At 38.9% G+C, this 18973-nt stretch overlaps 1 protein-coding gene across 5 annotated transcripts in view; it reads left to right on the forward strand.

Annotated features, from left to right (window-relative positions):
* The first annotated feature begins 1556 nt into the window (after positions 1 to 1556).
* The window catches only part of scn5lab (sodium channel, voltage gated, type V-like, alpha b), a 96925-nt gene continuing 79508 nt past the window's right edge, over positions 1557 to 18973 (forward strand). For 2 of the 5 annotated variants that reach the window (XM_081697042.1, XM_081697041.1), the window contains exons 1-2: positions 1557 to 2104; positions 17388 to 17695. In XM_081697042.1, coding sequence (XP_081553168.1) covers positions 17429 to 17695 — 267 coding nt within the window. In that variant the 5' untranslated portion in view covers positions 1557 to 2104; positions 17388 to 17428. Of the gene's footprint in view, positions 2105 to 2675; positions 2700 to 17387; positions 17696 to 18973 lie in introns of all 5 variants that reach the window. The other 3 variants (XM_081697038.1, XM_081697039.1, XM_081697040.1) reach the window with 3 other exon arrangements.

Consider the following 18973-nt stretch of genomic DNA (forward strand, 5'->3'; position numbering starts at 1 on the left):
AAACCTTTTTCAACAACATTTTGTGTGTTCATGTGTGACTGCATGAATTTTGTCTTGCTAAACAAATGTCATCTGAGATTCCAGCCAGAGTTTGATGCCTATCCTATGGTTCTGCCTTAATTAAGAGATTGAGTATACTTCTAATATGCCCTTGAATTCAGGTGGGATTGAAATAAGACTGAATAACTCCCACACCTGTTAGATCTATACCTAAATACACTTTATTTCCCAAAATACCTGAGATGGGCTATCAGATGTCTATGAACCTCAATTAACTAGTTCAAGAGTGTTAAAATAAAGCGGCATACACACTGGGAGTTTATCTTGGAACCCAGAATCTCTGACAATATATTCTAAGATATGCAACCGAGAATCAAGGAACAAGCCTATGTGGAATGGACGTTACCTCAGCATACCCATGTCAACAGTCTCTGAAGCCCTTTACTATCATCTAGGAAATTCTAAGTGTTGTAATGCAATGCTGAAGGCATTCGTTGTTTTATAGGAGCAGAGTTGGACTGCCCTGGTTCAAAGGTTCAAAGGCAACCATTTTAATAATGCTTCAGTTCTCAGCACACCTAAACCAGACACGAAAGGGATGTACAACGCACAGGCGTGCTAAATACTGAAAGTGAACACAGTAGAACACAGAACACAAGGGACCCTCCTAGATGAATTGATAAACTCAACAACAGCACAATATCGTGAAAATTCTTTTGAGAAACTAATATTCATATTCTTCTTATTATTTTACTTGGTATTCATGTATGAATTTATCGAAAAGGTATAACTTTATGTTAGATTTTTATGTCATCTTAGACAGAAACAACCTCTTTGGTCGGTCGACAGAGGGGGTTGCAAGTTTATGTTTCAGAGTGCGTCTCTGGAAATCTTCAGTAGCTTCTACCTGGATCGCGGAAATAATGAGTTAAGCGCTCTTTAGCACACACTTGTAGATATAATATTCTGTTATAAAATATAAATAAGCGTATATTTATACAGAAAAATAGAACATTTCACTATTTCCTTGACATTTGATAAATTAGCCAGTACAATCACTCTTATAGTTTACGAGCATTTAAATGCAAATCTAAACTGATGGCAAGCTTTATTTTTTCACATGTTCACATATAAACAACCAAAAATGTGCAGTTTCTAGACAGATAACTAAGCATTCTGATAAATGTCGGAATTGCGTCGAGGTCATTAGCTTATATCTTTGAGATACATAAAATGATTGTCTTTCCATCAAATGTCTGCATTAACGCACAGTACCTATCAAGGAAATCAGCCTCTGACTGCTATAACGATTTAAAAAAAAAAACAGTTGTTCTTATGCCTTAAGATGAAATGCTTGAATTCTTAAAGCTGTGTCCTAGAGAGTAATATAAGGTACGTTTCCACTAGCATTAATTAACAGTGCGTTCATCTATGACATCTTCAGCCGTGATTTTTTAAGATCAACTTTTAAAAAGGCAAAACAGCGCGAGTGGTGCGCTAAGACCGGCGAAACACGGGAGTAGGCGTTACCACGGAACATCTGACTTCCTCACTTCGCGGCTCAAGGGCAATCAAATGGTTTGGATGCATTCTCGGAGAAGCTTAGCTGGGGACTGGCAAACGTTCAGTTCGTCATAAGCGCCTGCGACATATCGACGCTCTTATTAAGTCGCTCCTTGGACTAATTAACAGCTGTTAAAAAGATCGCGTAAAGTGGTTTTGGCGAAGACAACCCCAGTTTTAGATAAACATAACTTAATATGTCGGAGTCTTTATAATTTGGGATTTACAAACAGCATTAATGGCACTACTAAAACAAAGGTAGCCTCTACAGAGGTAGCAATATGCCATACAGGGGGGATTTTAGCCTTGTCTTGTTTTTTTGCCTGACCGCGCCTGGATGCGCTTCGAACTGAGTGAAGAACTTGGTACAGCAACTCAGCACCTTATCAGAGGCTCATTATTTTGAAGAAATGAATTTCAAAAGAGGGGTCGACATGCACTTAGACTTCTCTGGATTTTTCTACAGCTCTGTGGAAATGTCGGAAGTCGTTTAAATATAAGGCCCGCTTTGGATACAAAGCTGTAAAAAGAAGTTTCACATGTAAGTACATTATCATTGTCGATCTACTCCCTCCCTTTTGAACCTAAATCTGGAACCTTCCCTGGCGCGTTATTACAGCAATCATAGAGATAAGAGCTGTTTCATAAATTTAATGTTTACAAAGTTTACCTGTCACAACATTTTGGATGTATTTTCTTAACTAATTTATTTTTCTATGAACCTCATTTGAAGCGGAATTCGTATATAATGATAGTTTCCTCTTTCGTAACTTCAGCAATATGGACAAAGCAAATTTATAGAAGTTTGATGACATTAGGGAAATACATATATATCAGTATTGTAACGTTATATGTTTACCTTCACTTAAGTGAGGGCTAAAAATGTAAGCATCCCCAAATCATCTACAAGAAAGAATCTCGGCAATAGAAATGATTACGCCATATTTTCGGTAATCATGTTTAGTATGTTTAGTACCACTTCTCAGTTGATTGTATTGCTTGCAGAAGTATCTGTGGAGGGGTGACTGACTGTTTACACCTTACTGCGCTGTTAACCAACCTAACATTTGTTGTCTTTTATTTTACTTCTCATTTTAATTTTGCGTTTTCAGTGCAAGATGCATTTTCACCCATGCGTACGTAATTATTTAAGTCCTTCATTATTTTTTGTTTGTATCTGTAAAGACTAATAAGTTTGGATAGGTTTTTTTGTATAGTTAACAGGTGTCTCAATTGTACTGAATCAAGTTTCGACACTAGATATACGGGACGATGAGTTATTCATTAAATGCACGAGAGAGCCACTTTCCCTAGTAACTGACCTTTAAAATTGAAGAGGTCGCAGAAGCTACATTTCACGAGGCGTCGGAGAGCCTTGCACTCTTGTCCAAGGTCCTGAAAGACAAGAAACTACGAGGCTACAGTTGACTGCGAATTAGACTGGTGTGGGGGAAAAAATTCAGGCCAGTCAAAAATGTCGTGCGTTACACAGTTTAAAGTATTTCGTAGTATGAAGCATAAAGTCAGGCAATTACATAAAATTCATACAAGCATTCTCCCTGATATTGTCTTATTTAGTTTTGATTTCTTCTCGATAGCAATGTCATATTTATTTAAGCAACAACCACAATATTAATAATAAAAACAACCATATTATAGTGTGCTCTAGTATCCAATAGTATCCTATTTCACACGTATTTGAAAAGCCACAAGACAGGACTAGCTGCTTGAAAAAACTTTTCTATAAATAGAATATAGCCTGTCTGACCATGTATGTTCTATAGGCCTTTTGAGTTTTACCTGTATGGACTACAAATAATGATGACACACAGAGTGATATACTGTATTCTGTATTGTGGGTCAACTGGCAATGAATAATGAAAAGCCTAAGGAAGTTCAGATAATATAATGTATAACATATAACATACCTGTATCTATCTGCTCAGAGAGAGAGAGAGAGAGAGAGAGAGAGAGGTGGGAAGAAAAGAAAGAAGGGGAGGAGGATGTGTGTGAGTGGGGTTAGTAAGAGGACATTATTTAAGTTTTATTGTGTGAAAAAGCCTTTGTGATGTGTTCAATCAAGATGTTCTATATGATCAAAGTTTAAATTCTATAAAATATTGCTATCAGACTAAAGTAATATAGTAATCGTTTAATTAAAGTTAAAGAATAGTGTCATAAATCATACTGGTCAATACCTGATTTATTGACACTCGAGCTTGCTTTAGATCCCATTTTTGTTAGCTATTGTATAGGCCAGACAGACCCAAGCTTAAGCAATATTAATTATCAGCATGACACTGTCAGTGTGGCCTAACAAATAGGCTCAGAAGCTGTCTTTACTGCCAAAAGATCTAGCTTTCAGCTTTCGGTATAATTTTCTAGATGTATTTTTGAAATAACTAAACTAATGTGAAATGTTTCTGAATGCCTGCATGTTAATTATGATAAACATGCTATTTGTTTCTTATTTGGAGCAGGCTCCACTAATTGTGACTGTGTGACAACTCCGGGTAACCTTGGAATCATCATGTTTTGTCATTCATAATTTGCCCTTATGTGACTGCTGCAGTCGTTTTCTCCTTAGGCAATCTGAGACTTAACCAGTTTTCCAGTCTTTAAATATAATATTCTTAGTATAACATCAGAGAGGACAGGACAGTATATATATATTATATTTGTGTGTGTGTGTGTGTGTGTGTCCTTTTTTAACGATATATATGCTTTGAGTTGGTTGCTAGTCAGTGTTATAAACAAATGTTTTAGTGACAGCACTCGTCATGTCACCACTGCTGTTGTATTGATCATAGGCCCCAAGGGCAGTTCAAAATGATCTCACAAAAAAGCACTTGTTAGTCCTTCAAGAGGAGCCTTGTCTCTACCTAAGCAAGGAGCCATGACATTTGTCTGTGCATGAATTGACAAATAACAAATCATAGGTGACCTTCATGTCTCGCTCTTTAACTTAAGATGACCCACGGCATCTGCAACTTTGTTTCCCACTCCAGTTATTCTGACATTCTGATTGGTGTACATGAATTTTAGAGCCAGAATTAGTGAATGGCCACTAATCTGGACTTTTAAATGTAACCCCAAGGGAGGGTGGACACTAGTGTTAAGCCCTGTTTTATCTTGCCTTATTGATCAGGCTTTTTCAGTACATCCTTGGTGAGGCTCTTTATATGTTACTGATACATAGAACAGTTTAATCCCACCCCAGCTGTGAAATAGTTAAATTGAAAATAACAGCATGACATTACTTGACTTCATTACATGGTCTAGCCATGTGGTATTTAACTAACAAATAGCCTTTTGAAATGTTTTATTTATTGTTTCTTTTTCCTGCATTATTGTTGCAGTTACCTACCAAAAAACCTATGTTGTCTGTTTCACTGCTTCCTTATTAAGCATTTTTTAACTCTTGATAGTGACACACTAGGATACATGACACACGCTATGAATTTATACTCTCTCTTAAATCACTTAGAAGGTTTTATTTGATTGTTATCTAAATAGACCAGCAGATTAATCAGCTTGGAGAGGAAAGATGGATAGATTAATGTCATTACCATGCATTTTATCCCTGTCAGAGTAATGCTTATATATCTATGAACCTTTGCATGTGTAAAAAGTTTTCAGTTTTCAACCTCCATACCAGTGCACTGAATCCAGGGCAAGGTCAGATAAAGCACAGGTGCACCACGAAACTAAAAGCTGTGAGCTACTGGTAGGATTGTATGAACACTTGTTAGAGTTTGTGGTATTGGGTCACTCATTGATAACATTTGTTTCTCCAGACCTAAGAAGGAAGATAGAGCAGGTGGCTTTGATTTACATTGATGACATTTTGGTAGACACTCTTATCCAGGAGAACTTACATATTTATCAGGATGACAGTATCTGGGCTCCCTGGGAATTGGACCCATGACCTTGGTGTTATTGGCACCTGCATTTTCTGCTCTATCAGGTGAACTACAGGAGCTATCATGAGGCCCTGAGAGTGTTTTATGTGCTTAACATTCCTTTTTGGTGGTGTTTTAGGATTTAATGTACATCCCCATTTTCTACAAATCTACAAAATAACAGGATTGTCCCCAAATGCAGTGGGACAATCCTGTTACTATACTTTGCCAGATATACATGGCCTGGCCAAAAAAAGTTCACCACCTGGATTTAACTAAGCAAATAGGTAAGAGCCTCCCAATGGATAATTACTGCATGGGTGAATATGTTTCAGCTGGCAACAAGTTATTTAACCCTAACTAATGCAGTGAGTAGCTTCTCATTTGTTAAACAACCATGTCGAAAGGCACATCCTGTGGTCGTGGAAAAGATGTTAATCTGTTTCAGAAGGGTCAAATTCTTGGCATGCATCAAGCAGAGAAAACATCTAAGGAGATTGCTGAAACTACTAAAATCAGGTTGAGAACTGTCCAACACATTATTAAAAAGTGGAAGGACAGTGGGGAAAGATCATCTTCGAAGAAGGAATGTGGTCAGAAAAAAATCTTGAATGATCGTGATCGGCGATCACTTAAATGTGTGGTGAAATCAAAGCGTAGAAAAACAACAGTAGAACTCAGGGATATGTTTAATAGTGAAAGTAAGAGCATTTCCACATGCACAATGCGAAGGGATTGGGACCAAACAGCTGTGTAGCCTTAAGAAAACCATTTGTCAGTGAGGCTAACTGGCAAAAATGTCTTCAATTTGCTAGGGAGCATAAAGATTGGACTCTGGAGCAATGGAAGGTCATGTGGTCTGATGAGTCCAGATTTACCCTGTTACGGAGTGATGGGTGCATCAGGGTAAGAAGAGAGGTGGCTGAAGTGATGCACACATCATGCCTAGTACCTACCGTACAAGCCTGTGGGGGCAGGGCTATGATCTGAGGTTGCTGCAGTTCGTCAGGTCTAGGTTCAGCAATGTTATGTGCCCAAACAATGAGGTCAGCTGACAACCTGAATATACTGAATGATCAGGTTATTCCCTCAATGAATTTTTTCTTCCCTGATTGCGCAGGCATATTCCAAGATGACAATGCCAGGATTCATTGGGCTCCAATTGTGAAAGAGTGGTTCAGGGAGCATGAGACATCATTTTCACACATGGATTGGCCACCACAGTCCAGACCTGAACCCCATTGAGAATCTTTGGGATGTGCTGGAGAAGACTTTGCAGAGTAGTCCAAATCTCCCATCATCAATACAAGATCTTGGGGAAAAATTAATGCAACTCTGGACAGAAATAAATGTGACATTGCAGAAGCTTGTGGAAACGATGCCACGAATGTGTGCTGTAATCAAAGCTAAAGGCAGTCCAATGAAATATTAGAGTGTGTGACCTTTTTTTTTGGCCAGGCAGTGTATATTGACATATTGGTCATACAAGGGACATCTCAACATGCATACTCAAGTCTTTTAAAATGATCTTGTTTGCTTTGTCTAGGATATTTTGATAGTAAACTGTATAAAATATTTTCATTCTTGTACTGGGCATCAGTTACACATGAATTGTTTTTGTAATTGTTGCTACAGCACAACTTATCTCTGCTTATGAACATTCTGCAGAATGATTCATTCAATGGTGATAGTAGAAATCAGAACATCTGCTTGATTGCAAACTTTCTGTGGTGTTTAAAAATGAAACATCTTGCAGATGGATCAGTAGTAAGTCTACAATTTAAAACTAACATTTCCTTTAATTTCCATGAAATAGCAACAATTAGACAGGCGCTATAGTGGGAGATAGAAGACATAAGTTCAAGATTTTCCAACTACTCGGCAACAGCTGATATACGTTTAGCATTCCAAAGTTGCGGTCATCACTTGCATTGTATTGGAAGCGGTGCTATTATAAGAGGGCTGTTCAGATGCATTATAAATTACACACACAGAGATTGATTTTGGCATCCATTGCACTCTGTGCTGGCTAATGCTCAAAGGGAAACATGGCCATCACACTTGTAGCACAGTTGCAATCCAATAGCTTTTTATCATGCTGCTTTCCAAAATTGATAATTAGTGGCTGGGGCTGGCAGGCATTGCTAGAACCACTCTAAACATCAAAAGCTGAAAATAGCACAATACAGATCTAGTTAAATGTACTGTGGGTTTTTTTGGGGGGGGGGTTTTGAGTGTGTGTGTCCATGTGTTTGTCCGTGTGTGTGTGTGTGTGTGTGTGTGTGTGTGTGTGTGTGTGTGTGTGTGTGTGTGGACTTCAGAGAAGCTGCATGGCAAAGGGAGAAAGATGCTGTTTGGAAGATGCTGTTTGTGTAATATACATCTGACTGAGTCACTGGACATGAAGGTCTGTGTGTATTTTTGAGCTCCTCTGTTTTTCTGTCATTTGTAAAGGTTATTATGCAGTTATTAGCATGTAAAGCCTTTTTACATATTGTCAGACAAAAAGCAAACAGAGCAGGTATGATGGCACAGGCATGCAGAGCGGGTGGCACCAGAGGGTGGTGGATGATGGGTAGAAATAAGGTTTACCAAAGCAATGAGTGTAATTAAAGAGGCATGCTGTCCCTGCAAAACAGTAGTGAAGGGGAGGAGCTCAAACAAGATGAATCTAAGTGGGTCGCAGGAGCCCAATGCATTTCCTCCTGCAACAGTGGGAGCAGGAGTGGAGTGAATCAATGCAAGGTATATTACAATGATTAAGACCTTGCCATCCCAGAATAAAGCAGCAAAAAAGAGAAAAAATAATTAATTGCTATGTTCTGTAGTGTGCCTGCACTGCCAACCTCTCAGGTTTTCTCACTGCTGAAGTTTATTAGTAAGAGTGTTGTGAGTCCTGATGGTGTTTCTGTTATGGGCAAACATAGTGGGCTTGCATTTCATGGTATAACAAGAACCCAATTTGAGCAAGACTATGACAATTAAAAGAACAGTCAGGGATTTTCCAAACCTGAGGCCTGAAGATACCATCCAGGACATTACTATGACTGACTGGGCTCTCATTTAATGAAGACGTTAACAAATAGCCTCAAAAGTGAATTATATTTTTATCACATTACATAATAATAATGCCCTCAGGGTGTGCACTTATTCCCATTTTAACAATGGCATCATGATGTCAGTGACAAGTTACTTCTTTACACACACTTCCTGTTTTCTTGATCTGTAACATGTTTGCTTTGAATATATAGGGTATAATACTTGGGCTTCTCTGAGACTGTGATTGGAAACAAGAATACTGATAAAAGGCTTGTTTTAGCATTGATCACTCTGTCTAACTATGCAGTGGGTTCTGTCTGTAATATTCAATACTTGTGACTCACTAGTTGATAGGATGTTTTTTTCTTTCATATGACTGGCATTTTAATGTAATGACTCATAGGACTATGCCTCACAAATTTACTCTTCAGTGGTATCATTTTTGTGTGTGTTTATAGAGAAGAGCTGCATGTACTTATGTCACAAAAAGTTTATATATAATTGCAATTTATTGGTATTTCAGAGTTCATTCACTTCATTTTCAGCATTGCTTCTCACCTGTTTGTTCTTTGAGCTCAGTAATCTATTTGTTTTCCTGTGAAGCCACAGCCATGCTGTCATGCTAGTGATTGATTTAGAACCTCCTAACAGCAGGGGCACCTTTATTACTCTGCTGTCTTGTTGATGTCCAGGGCAGTAATTGTCAAAAAGGGAAGTCCTCATCTGGTGGGACTGGGACAGATTTGTAAGTGAAAAATAAGGAACAACTCTGGCATGGACTATTATAAGAGATCAACACAGCAACCCTAACTACTGTGACCTCTTTGAAGTGAAATTAAAATGTGTGCGAGTATGGTGAGAGAGCTAAATGAAGGAGATAAGAAAGATCACAAAGAGAGCTTAAAGGAGAGCACCCTCACAAATTACCAAACCCCAGGTCTCAATGAGGAGGTGGGAAAAGCAAAAATGGCTGTTTTCAAATACCTTCTCCCACTGCTAGTGCTGAAACCGTGCCTATCCCTTTAAATTTGTGTTACTAATACTGGTGGAGTACAGTGTAATAACATCATAATAGCTGTAATAACAGTTAACAGCTGTTACAGCCCCACATGTACCTTTCTTGCTACATTTATCAAAGCCCTTGGTGTCTGACTTTTTGTTTTGCACAAGCAATTTCATTGACATAGTTTGACATCGATATGTAATAATACTTTAACAACACTGTTATATTGCTATACTGAAAATGCTACAGTTGGCAGGTCACACCACTATCATACTTCAATCTCACATGATCACAGATGAGGTGAGGTAGAGAGGAAGGATGTCCCATGTCCTGGTATGCCATTATCAGCCTGGAACATCATTCAAATAGCTGAAATGATCATTCAGTTCCACAAACACCCTGAACATCCCAGAATGGTCAGTCAGAGATCAGATCAGTCAGAGACAGCTCTCAGGATGATTTCTGAGACCCATCATTGGTCAACTCGAACAAGAAAGTCACCTTGAACGCAAACAAAGCATAGTAAGCTGTACTTTCCACAACAGCTAAAAAAAACTCAGCTAGTGTAGCCCATACCTAGTACAAGTCTAAAGCATATAGCACATCACTGTTTGAACCGCCTCTGCAGCTCCATACCGACCCCTGACCTCCCACCCCCAACCCCCTGTTTAGTAAAGATCAGAGTAGGACTCAAAGTTGAAGTTGCCACTTGAAATATGACCTTTACCCTGTGTACAAGTACATAAACTGCCAGAGCTCTTATCTTTGTTTTAAGAAGTAATGTCACACAGCCACCCTAGTATAAATAAGCTAGATGTAGTGTACTGTACTTATATATATGTATGATGCAGCACTTCTGTGTGTGGTTTTTTTTTTGTTGTTGTTGTTCTTGTTGTGTGTGTGTGTGTGTGTGTGTGTGTGTGTGTGTGTGCGTGTGCGCGTGTGTGTGCGTGCGCATGTGCCTGTGCACATGTATGTTTGCCTGTAGCTACAGACTCAAGAGGCCTCTAATAATATTGGCCAGTTTGGGGGAAGGCTTGGGACAGCACTGCATGAGACAGGCTGAAAAAAATACCCACCCTGTCACGTACAAGCACACATTGACGTCTGACCCTGTTGGCAGATGGGTAAGCTTTGGACGACGTTATCCTATCCTGACAGTGACATCTGAGTGAGCTGATGCAGCCTAGAAAGAACTCGAGCCATGCAGTAGAGGTGAACAGGGGTGTCCTACGCTTTAGAGAGACAAAGTGAAAAGCTTGCCCCAGACCTGCCTTCCTAAAGGCATTCCCAAGATGGGATCATTTTCACAGCCAGAAAGTCATCAGAGTAATACTCACACCTCCACATGGTAAAACTGTGAGCATGGAGTCAACGTCAACATTCATAGCTGCTGATACACAATTACTGCAGTGCAAAATGGTGCTGGTAATGTAAACTGGCTCATCAGGGGGTTAGTCCATTCCAAGTAATCTAGTAAAATCTCATCTTAATCGAAATAACCTCACTCAATGCGTTCCACAAACGAAATCCAGGCACAACTTGTTCCTGCTAATTCAAGGCAGAATTTTGCAATTGAGTTTCACTGAACGTGCACAAGATACACAAGCAGCCCAGGTGATTGCTAGTACAGCAATATGTCAGTGAAAAAAGCAAGAAGAAAAGAGCAGGTTTTTTTCTCCCCTGCTGAGCAGGACTTGTGCCTTTAACTGTATAAAAAAAAGTAAAAGGAAAGGCAATACCCAAGCCATGAATAAAATCTTGATAGGCACTTTGATAGGCTGCTTAGCAAAAATAGGAGACCTAAATGCATAAGAAATCTGATATATACTTAATTTGTTTTTATATTGACATGTAAGCAATTATACATTAGTATAATGAACTAGTCTGTCTTGAGTAGAACTGGGGAAATCACTTTTAATTGTACAAATTTCTTAAGGCGGGATGCTTCAACAAGAATTTATAAGTTTCACTGAAATGATAGACTTAGAAAGAGTAAACTCCAGAAATACCATGTACAGTTTGAAAGGCTCTAAACTGTCTGTCACGTAGGTACATACATAAAACAGTGAAATCAAAAGTTACTGTATTTAGCACCTTGACAAGTCAAATACTTGGTGGGAAGGGGATTCTGTTACAGGCCCACTGAGTGCCACTGTAAAACTACTGCAATCAGTTTAATCACTGCTCAAAGTGACACTGAATAGCACCCTGAGGATTCAGAGTGTGGAGGCTCACTGTAAGACCCACCTGAAGTGGTTGCTGAAATACAGATGTCAAAGCTATCAGGGAGATGATGACATGTTCCGCCCACCTTCGGCTCCATGGCAACCGCTCTGCCATTCTGTAGCAGCCAGCGTTTAAATCCTAATCAGCATATTAATCACTAATTGCTTCCCCTCACATGCAGACTGCGGTTTCCCTGGAAGGTGAGGGAGTGTGGAGTTCTTGATTGACACTGGGTTCAGTGGGCTGTTGTAATCACACCGTAGGCCAGCCGAGCGCTCATAGTTTTCTCTTGGTTAGCATGCTAGAGACTCACTAATGACGAGGAAAACGTGCAGTTCTTTCGGCTGACTGAAATCAATATGCCCACTGAAATCAGACTCAAGTGACTTCTTATCTCTAAAAGTCACCTCCTTCAGCAGAAGTTCTAGTTATGTCTGTAAAATTCTGAATCAGAAGGTTAAAAACTGAAGGACTGTTGTTATGATTAGTCACTTTGAAATGTGATTGAGTAAGACCTCTCTCAGGTATCTTTCATGCTCCTCAGATGAACCAGGTGACTTTGGCATCTCACTTCTCTTTTTTACCTGATCAACTGAGACAAATTATTCTTTTATTAAACTTGTCAGTGATCATTTTGACTGAAATGTCACCAGAAAATTTGCATAAATGTTTTATGTCTGCAGTTTTACTGACTTAGAAAGGAAACGCCTACTAAGAAAACCAACAATTTAGGTAATACTGATCACTTCTTATCAATTTACGAGCTTTGCTGTTTTTTTCCACTAAAATTATTGTGTCATGTTTAAAAAATTACTGAACACTGAATGCATACATAAGGGGAATCCCCCACTGTTATTTATCTGAGCTTGCTGTTAATCAGTTAATTTTAGTTGATTCTTTGTAACAATACGTTAACTCTAAAATTCTGTAAACGGAGTACAGATATACATAACAAGAGTAACATTGGTTAGTAACATTAGCTAGTATTCACAGATTCACAGATGACCTAGAAAACAGAGAACCCTGTTAGATTACATCTCAAGCTAATCAACTGAGTCATAAATTCAAGCTGTGACGTCTTTAAGGGAAAGCCCTGGGCTTTCTTGCCATCACAGCTTTAGTGTCATGTTTCACTTTGCCTCAGTTTCCATGCATTTGTGTCACCTTGTCTCAGTGCACAGTCCAAGTGGCAATAGACAGTTTGTTCTTGGTTAGAGAATATTTCATTCTAACAGATCACATATCCGCACAGGTGTGTTCCTAAATCTGATGCATGAATATTAGAGTGTCGCACTGCCACTCACAGTGTTTTCCTGGCCATAGAGGTCACCGCAGCCAATCAGATTGCATCTCACTCTGTTGCAAAGTCAGAGCGCATTGGTTACAGACATCAATATGGATCTTGACATGACTGGAATCCAGAGTAGGCTTCACAGTTCAATTTGCTTTTCATCAGTTTGCTTTTGCAGTCCATTGTGGATTTAATTCAGGGTAAAGTGTTTTTGCTTTAAACTCAGCCATGTTCCTGCATCTACCTTAGTGATATCACATTGCAGCAGCTATGACTTATGGAGCCAGACATGATCTTGGAAAGCCAGTACTTGCTTGGAAATGCTAGAAATATTGGTGAACAGTGGAAAACTTCACTAGAAACAAGGGTGTGCAGACTTTCCGTCTAAAACCCATGCTTCAACTTCCTCTTTGTACTCTTTTGTTTGTGTTCTTCTGTATAGAGTGCTGTTACATCAAGGTGTCTTGGTGTTTAAACTGGAAATGTATTTTGACCTCAGAACTTTGCAGTGGTTATTCATACAGACCTGAAAATGTATGCATGTTTACACCCCTAGTAGTACAATACACCATTCTTGGAAAATTACAAACAGCTAAAGGTAACAGAAATTAATCCTGTGTAGGCAGTAGACCTGTGCTCTGGAAAGGGATTTGATGTTTAAGCTGCTCTAGAAGTTGACATCATTAAGTTGCAGTCATCACTCCAGACTGCTTGAAATTCGCAGATATATTTGACAACTTGCTTGAGAGAGGAAGTGCCTCCACAATGTTATGACCAAAGCCTACTCTATACATGCTTTAGATGACAGATAAATGACACAGGAGAATGAAACAGAAGATTGAGATACAGTATTAGAAACCTGTCAGCTCTCTCACCCACAATAACAATAACAGCAATCAACAGGGCCAATATTTCTGAGCTGCTGGCACATCCCCACTGACCAGTTACTGTGGTGGTATGGTCCAGTGTACATGTTGAAGTACAGTAAGTTATACACGAGCTAAAGGATACATATGCCACATGTCAGCGATGAAAGGTCTTCATCCAACAAATAACTAGGCAGACTGCCAGTAGAGAACCAATGACATTCAGCCAGATATATACCCAATGTCTTAATTATATCCACTGACCTTGCAAGAAAAGGCTACAGTAATATATGTAGATTGTTTTCTGCTGCGTTTTTAAAATGAGATTCAGTTCATGTTATCACCTAAAAGATGGTTTATAGTACTGAACCAACAAGTCTTTCAGTGGGATTTAGACATGCTCTTTCTCGCTTAGACATGCTTAGGGTAATGCTTGTGGCGCCTGGATGAAGCCAAGTAATTTCCCAGAGGGATGGCCTGGTCCACAGCAGGCAGGGGAAGCAGGACATGGTGGAGTTTTATAATAATAAACAGCAAAAATAAGAATTTATCTCTACTGATTCATTAAAAACTTTCAGTAACAGAAGTGTACAATGATAGACCATCACAGAAACTACAGACATTTTTATTATTTTGTTTAATATTTTTGTTATATTTCATATTTCATTGCCTCAATGGAAATAGAACCATAACCATATGATTTGTTTTTGTTAGTTTCTGTTTTAGTACTAAGTATCTCACACTTGTAATAGAACAAAGCTATTTATTATATTATTTTCTAATCCTTGATGAAATATGTGTTCATCTGTCAAAAAGAACCATTTAAATTTGATTATGAGAAACTGTACAATTTTGTGGTAAATGCGAAGGTGTGAAAGTTATTAACACAAGAACCATGCATGATTAAAGGAATATGAGTCTATCTTTAAATTTTGTCGTTCAGAGGCTGTGTTGTCTAATGCCTTGCATCACTTCTTTGTGGAGCTTTACTGAAGTTTCACTCACAGATGATATTCTGTGAGGTCCTTCATACACCCACTTTTTTCTTTTGTTATTTTTGCCATTTGATCTGGATGAGAGCCCTGTTTCTGATGTCATTTGTGATATGGGTCTGCCAGTAGGACTGTGCTGACATTTTGCTCAGGCTCTGTAACTTCTCAGTGTCAAGTGCAGAGATAAAGCTCACAAGCATCACTCTACTCTCCCTGGTCTCCCCGTAGGCTGCTGGCCCAGCTGCCAGCTGCAACTAATAGTATACACCTGAACTGTACTGGGTTGGGATATACTGGACATTAGCTTCAAACAAGCCAGTGTCCATTACCATTTTGATGCAGTGATGATATTAATTTAATTATGAAGTAATTTAATTTTAAATTGGCATGAATTTAATCAGAGATTGTAGATATTCACTATAATTACATTTGCACAAATGAAGGTTAAATGACTGCGTAATTAAATGTATATTTTTTTAGTAATTGGTTTATGTATACATTTCAAAATATTGCTTTGTTGTACATTTGCTTGTTATGTTGAATTTAACATGCCATTTCCTATGCAAATCACTTCCAACAGAGTAAAACTGAATCAAATCCAACCCTGTAGAAATAACTTTCACCATATAGAACACTGTATAGTGTTTAATGCACTGTGAGGCAAAGACAGAGCTTAGGTAAATACCATCCCCATCCCCCCACTCCCCCTCTACCTCCTCTCTACCTCACTCAACCTCCGCTCCGCCTCCCCTCTGCTTCCCTTCTACTTCCCCTTCACCTGTTTTCCACCTCCCCTCCACCTCCACCTTCACTGCACCTCCACTACATATCTCCTCCTCCTGTCCTCCACCTCATTCTTGCTTCAGAGCTGTTTTTTTTATCTTGCTGCATCAGCTGACTTGGCTGGAGTTGTGCTTTTGTTGTGCTGTGCTGTCAGTTATTAAATTACTATATTGTGTGCTTTGATGTTTCTGTGACAATGTGGCTCGTGTGGTATTTATCAGCAGGGCTAAAGTGACAGGAGAGAATTGACCATAAGCATTTTCATTGTGAGAGTCAAATGTATGGTATAGGGTTAAAAGGTCAGTGAATTTGTTCAGTCTGTGCTAGCTATAGATGGAATGTTCCTGCACAGTCACTTGGAATAATGCATATAGGTAACAGGACAGAGATTTGACAGCCCCACACAATGAGTGTGCCCTGTTATAAACGGTGCATTAGTCTAGTCAACTTCTGCAGGATTAGTGCCATGCAAATGTTGGCTAGACTATGTTATAAACTCTTTTTGTACTTAATGAGAAATTATTTTAACCACGTAGACAACATGCCTCTCTTCTATAACACATTTCTTTACATTTCTTTTCACGTAAAGAAACTCTATAATACTTATCTGTAGCACAGTTTTTGCCTGTTTATGCTATCCTCTATGCATATATTTTTAGCATAATGAAAAAAATGTGTATATATATATATATATATATATATATATATATATATATATATATATATATATATATATATATAGCTTTATTAACATAACATTTGTTTCTGACAGTACAGTTCTGACAAACTGTGTCTGATTTGGTCAGTAAGGCTTAAGCAGGGGTAATAGTGGTGTCAAGAGGGTGGGGTGGTGGGGGCAGTGCTTCTTCAAAAGAAATCCAGCAGTCAGAAATGCTATTGGAAGACTTAGACAACATTTGAGCCATGTTTTTGTTCAGTGCGGTGGGTAACAGCATGGGCTACACTGCTCTCACATTGTGAATGGTAGAAATGGAATGGAAATAAGGAGCTGGATTTTGCTATATGATCAGGATGAAGGACAGTTTTCTAGAGCATAACTCGTATTTATCAGACTCATTTAACCCCTGGAAGACAAATTATACCAACTAGCTTAAATACCCTTTGTTGTTTTATAAATTAAAAAATTGTGTATAGATATAGCATTTATATAATTTATTATAAGAGTGCATGTGTGTGCATTTTTCCATGAGTTAAATATGTCCTCCAAGATTACTGAGTTGTCAACCACATTTAGTATTTAAGTAGTGTTATACTTTATTTTACTTAGAAAGGTCTAATTTAGTCTCCTCAGGTTGTTACCACTAACAAGTTTGTCTGTCCACAAATGATCTAAGTGGTAACAATACTAATGCAGCCTGATGTTTGAGATGATCCTTTTGTGGCAGTCATGACCACATCACACTGCATGCTTGAAAAGATGAAAAATGATCACTTGTCCAATTATTCAACCAAAATACATAACAGATGGCTTGGTGTATATAAATATGTGTTTTTGTCTAGAAGCTTAACCACACAGTGAAGAAGTGCTACTCCATTCACAATTTTTAAACTACATTTGCATCTTGACATTATTTGAAATCATACCTCAGATTATTTGCATACGGTATTGCAAGTCTTACATTTAGTCATCATATCCCAGAGAGCTGGCCGTTGATCTAAATCTCTCTTTCTCTCCCTTGTCGTCTCTATTGTCCTCAGCTGTGAAGTAGCCATTAGGACAGGAGGCTCAGGATGAAAAGATGGCAACCATGCTGTTTCCACCGGGTCCCGAAAGCTTGCACCGGTTCACTCGTGAATCCTTGGCTGGCATCGAGCAGCGGATTGCTGAAGAGCAGGCCCGGAAGGCCAGGGACTACCAGGAGGACCTGGGTGACGTGGAGCCGCCCAAGCCCCGGGCAGACCTGGAAGCAGGGAAGCAGCTCGCGCGCATTTTTGGAGACATTCCATCTGGACTGGTGGGGGTGCCCCTGGAGGATATTGATCCATTCTACTTCCAGAATCAGAGAGTGGGTGCTATCATTCCATACATGCACACAGGCCAAATAATCTAACTGCTCATTTGAGTTCAGAGTAAATCAAAATCAATCTTTTTATATCCTTTGCGTAAGGTAAAGAGGGAAGTAGCTATGGTGATATTGTACTTACAGAAAACAGGAATTTTAGTTTTAATAGAAGAACAAAATGCTTTTTACCAATTGTCTCAACTATGTATTCACTAAAAGCAGTTAAAACAAATGCCTTCCAATGACCATATCAGTTGATTAAAGATAACTGTCAGCCCACACTTTAGAGTGGGCCAGCATTATGGGTGTAACTGATGCATTTGAGCTGCTTCACAGAAGACTGGAAAGTAGAAAGAAACTGTTGAAAAAGATGAGTCACTAAGCTGATCATGGCTACTAATGCAACCACTGCTGTGTTAGCATTTGTCTCATGTACACGTCCTCCTAGGACAGCCCCACAAATCCATATTTTTTGGGATTTTAGCCAAAATGTTTGACTACAAAGTTGTTTATGTGAGAACATTTGGCATGTTCAGAGTCCTACTGAGATGTGTAATGACAAAAGTTAAAAGGTGCTGGCTACTAAACACACAATGGTTTTTCTCCTTTCTGGGGTTGCGCTACAGTATCCCTCTAATTCACTCTGACTTTCAAACCTGTCATACTCACAACATCAGAAACTGTTTAATTACTTAAAAAGCTTTTTTTAAATCTTGTTTCAGACTCAGCAGTTACCTTTAAAAAGATACTGTTCCATTATTTAATATTGCAGTAAGGCTCAAGTATGCATCAGTTACTTAACCCATGATAGACCTCTTTACAGTGTTATAAGCAGGCTGCATTTAGCATGTGCCCCACATGTGAAGTCCATGTCCAGCACAAGTCAGTTTCATAAGTGTTCTTGTTGACACTGACAATGGCCAGTGTATGAAGGATTAAATCAGTTATCTGAGATTGTGAGCCTGGCAGAAAATTTAGCCATTGCAGATGAAACGTTGAAAGCTCTCTTGGTCATCCCAGTGTTTCCTACACTAGAGAGACTGTAATTGGATTGCAAAAGGTTGTGTCACATTAATATGAGGCCAGGTTTGGATTTGCTGTAGTCGAAGGTAAACTTTGGCCATGGAGAAGCTAATGCTGCATTTATATGAGAGAAACATACATGGGGCACAAATTGCCTAATGGAAAACAGTGAGAGTCCACTTCATCTTTTTGTCCTGCTTTCTTTATTATTCCCACAAACTGCTCTTCCACACAGACTCCGAGTTGCAGATCTTCTCC

This window comes from Electrophorus electricus, chromosome 14 (genome assembly GCF_041902795.1).
Source record: "Electrophorus electricus isolate QZ-2024a chromosome 14, ASM4190279v1, whole genome shotgun sequence".
NCBI lineage: Eukaryota > Metazoa > Chordata > Actinopteri > Gymnotiformes > Gymnotidae > Electrophorus > Electrophorus electricus.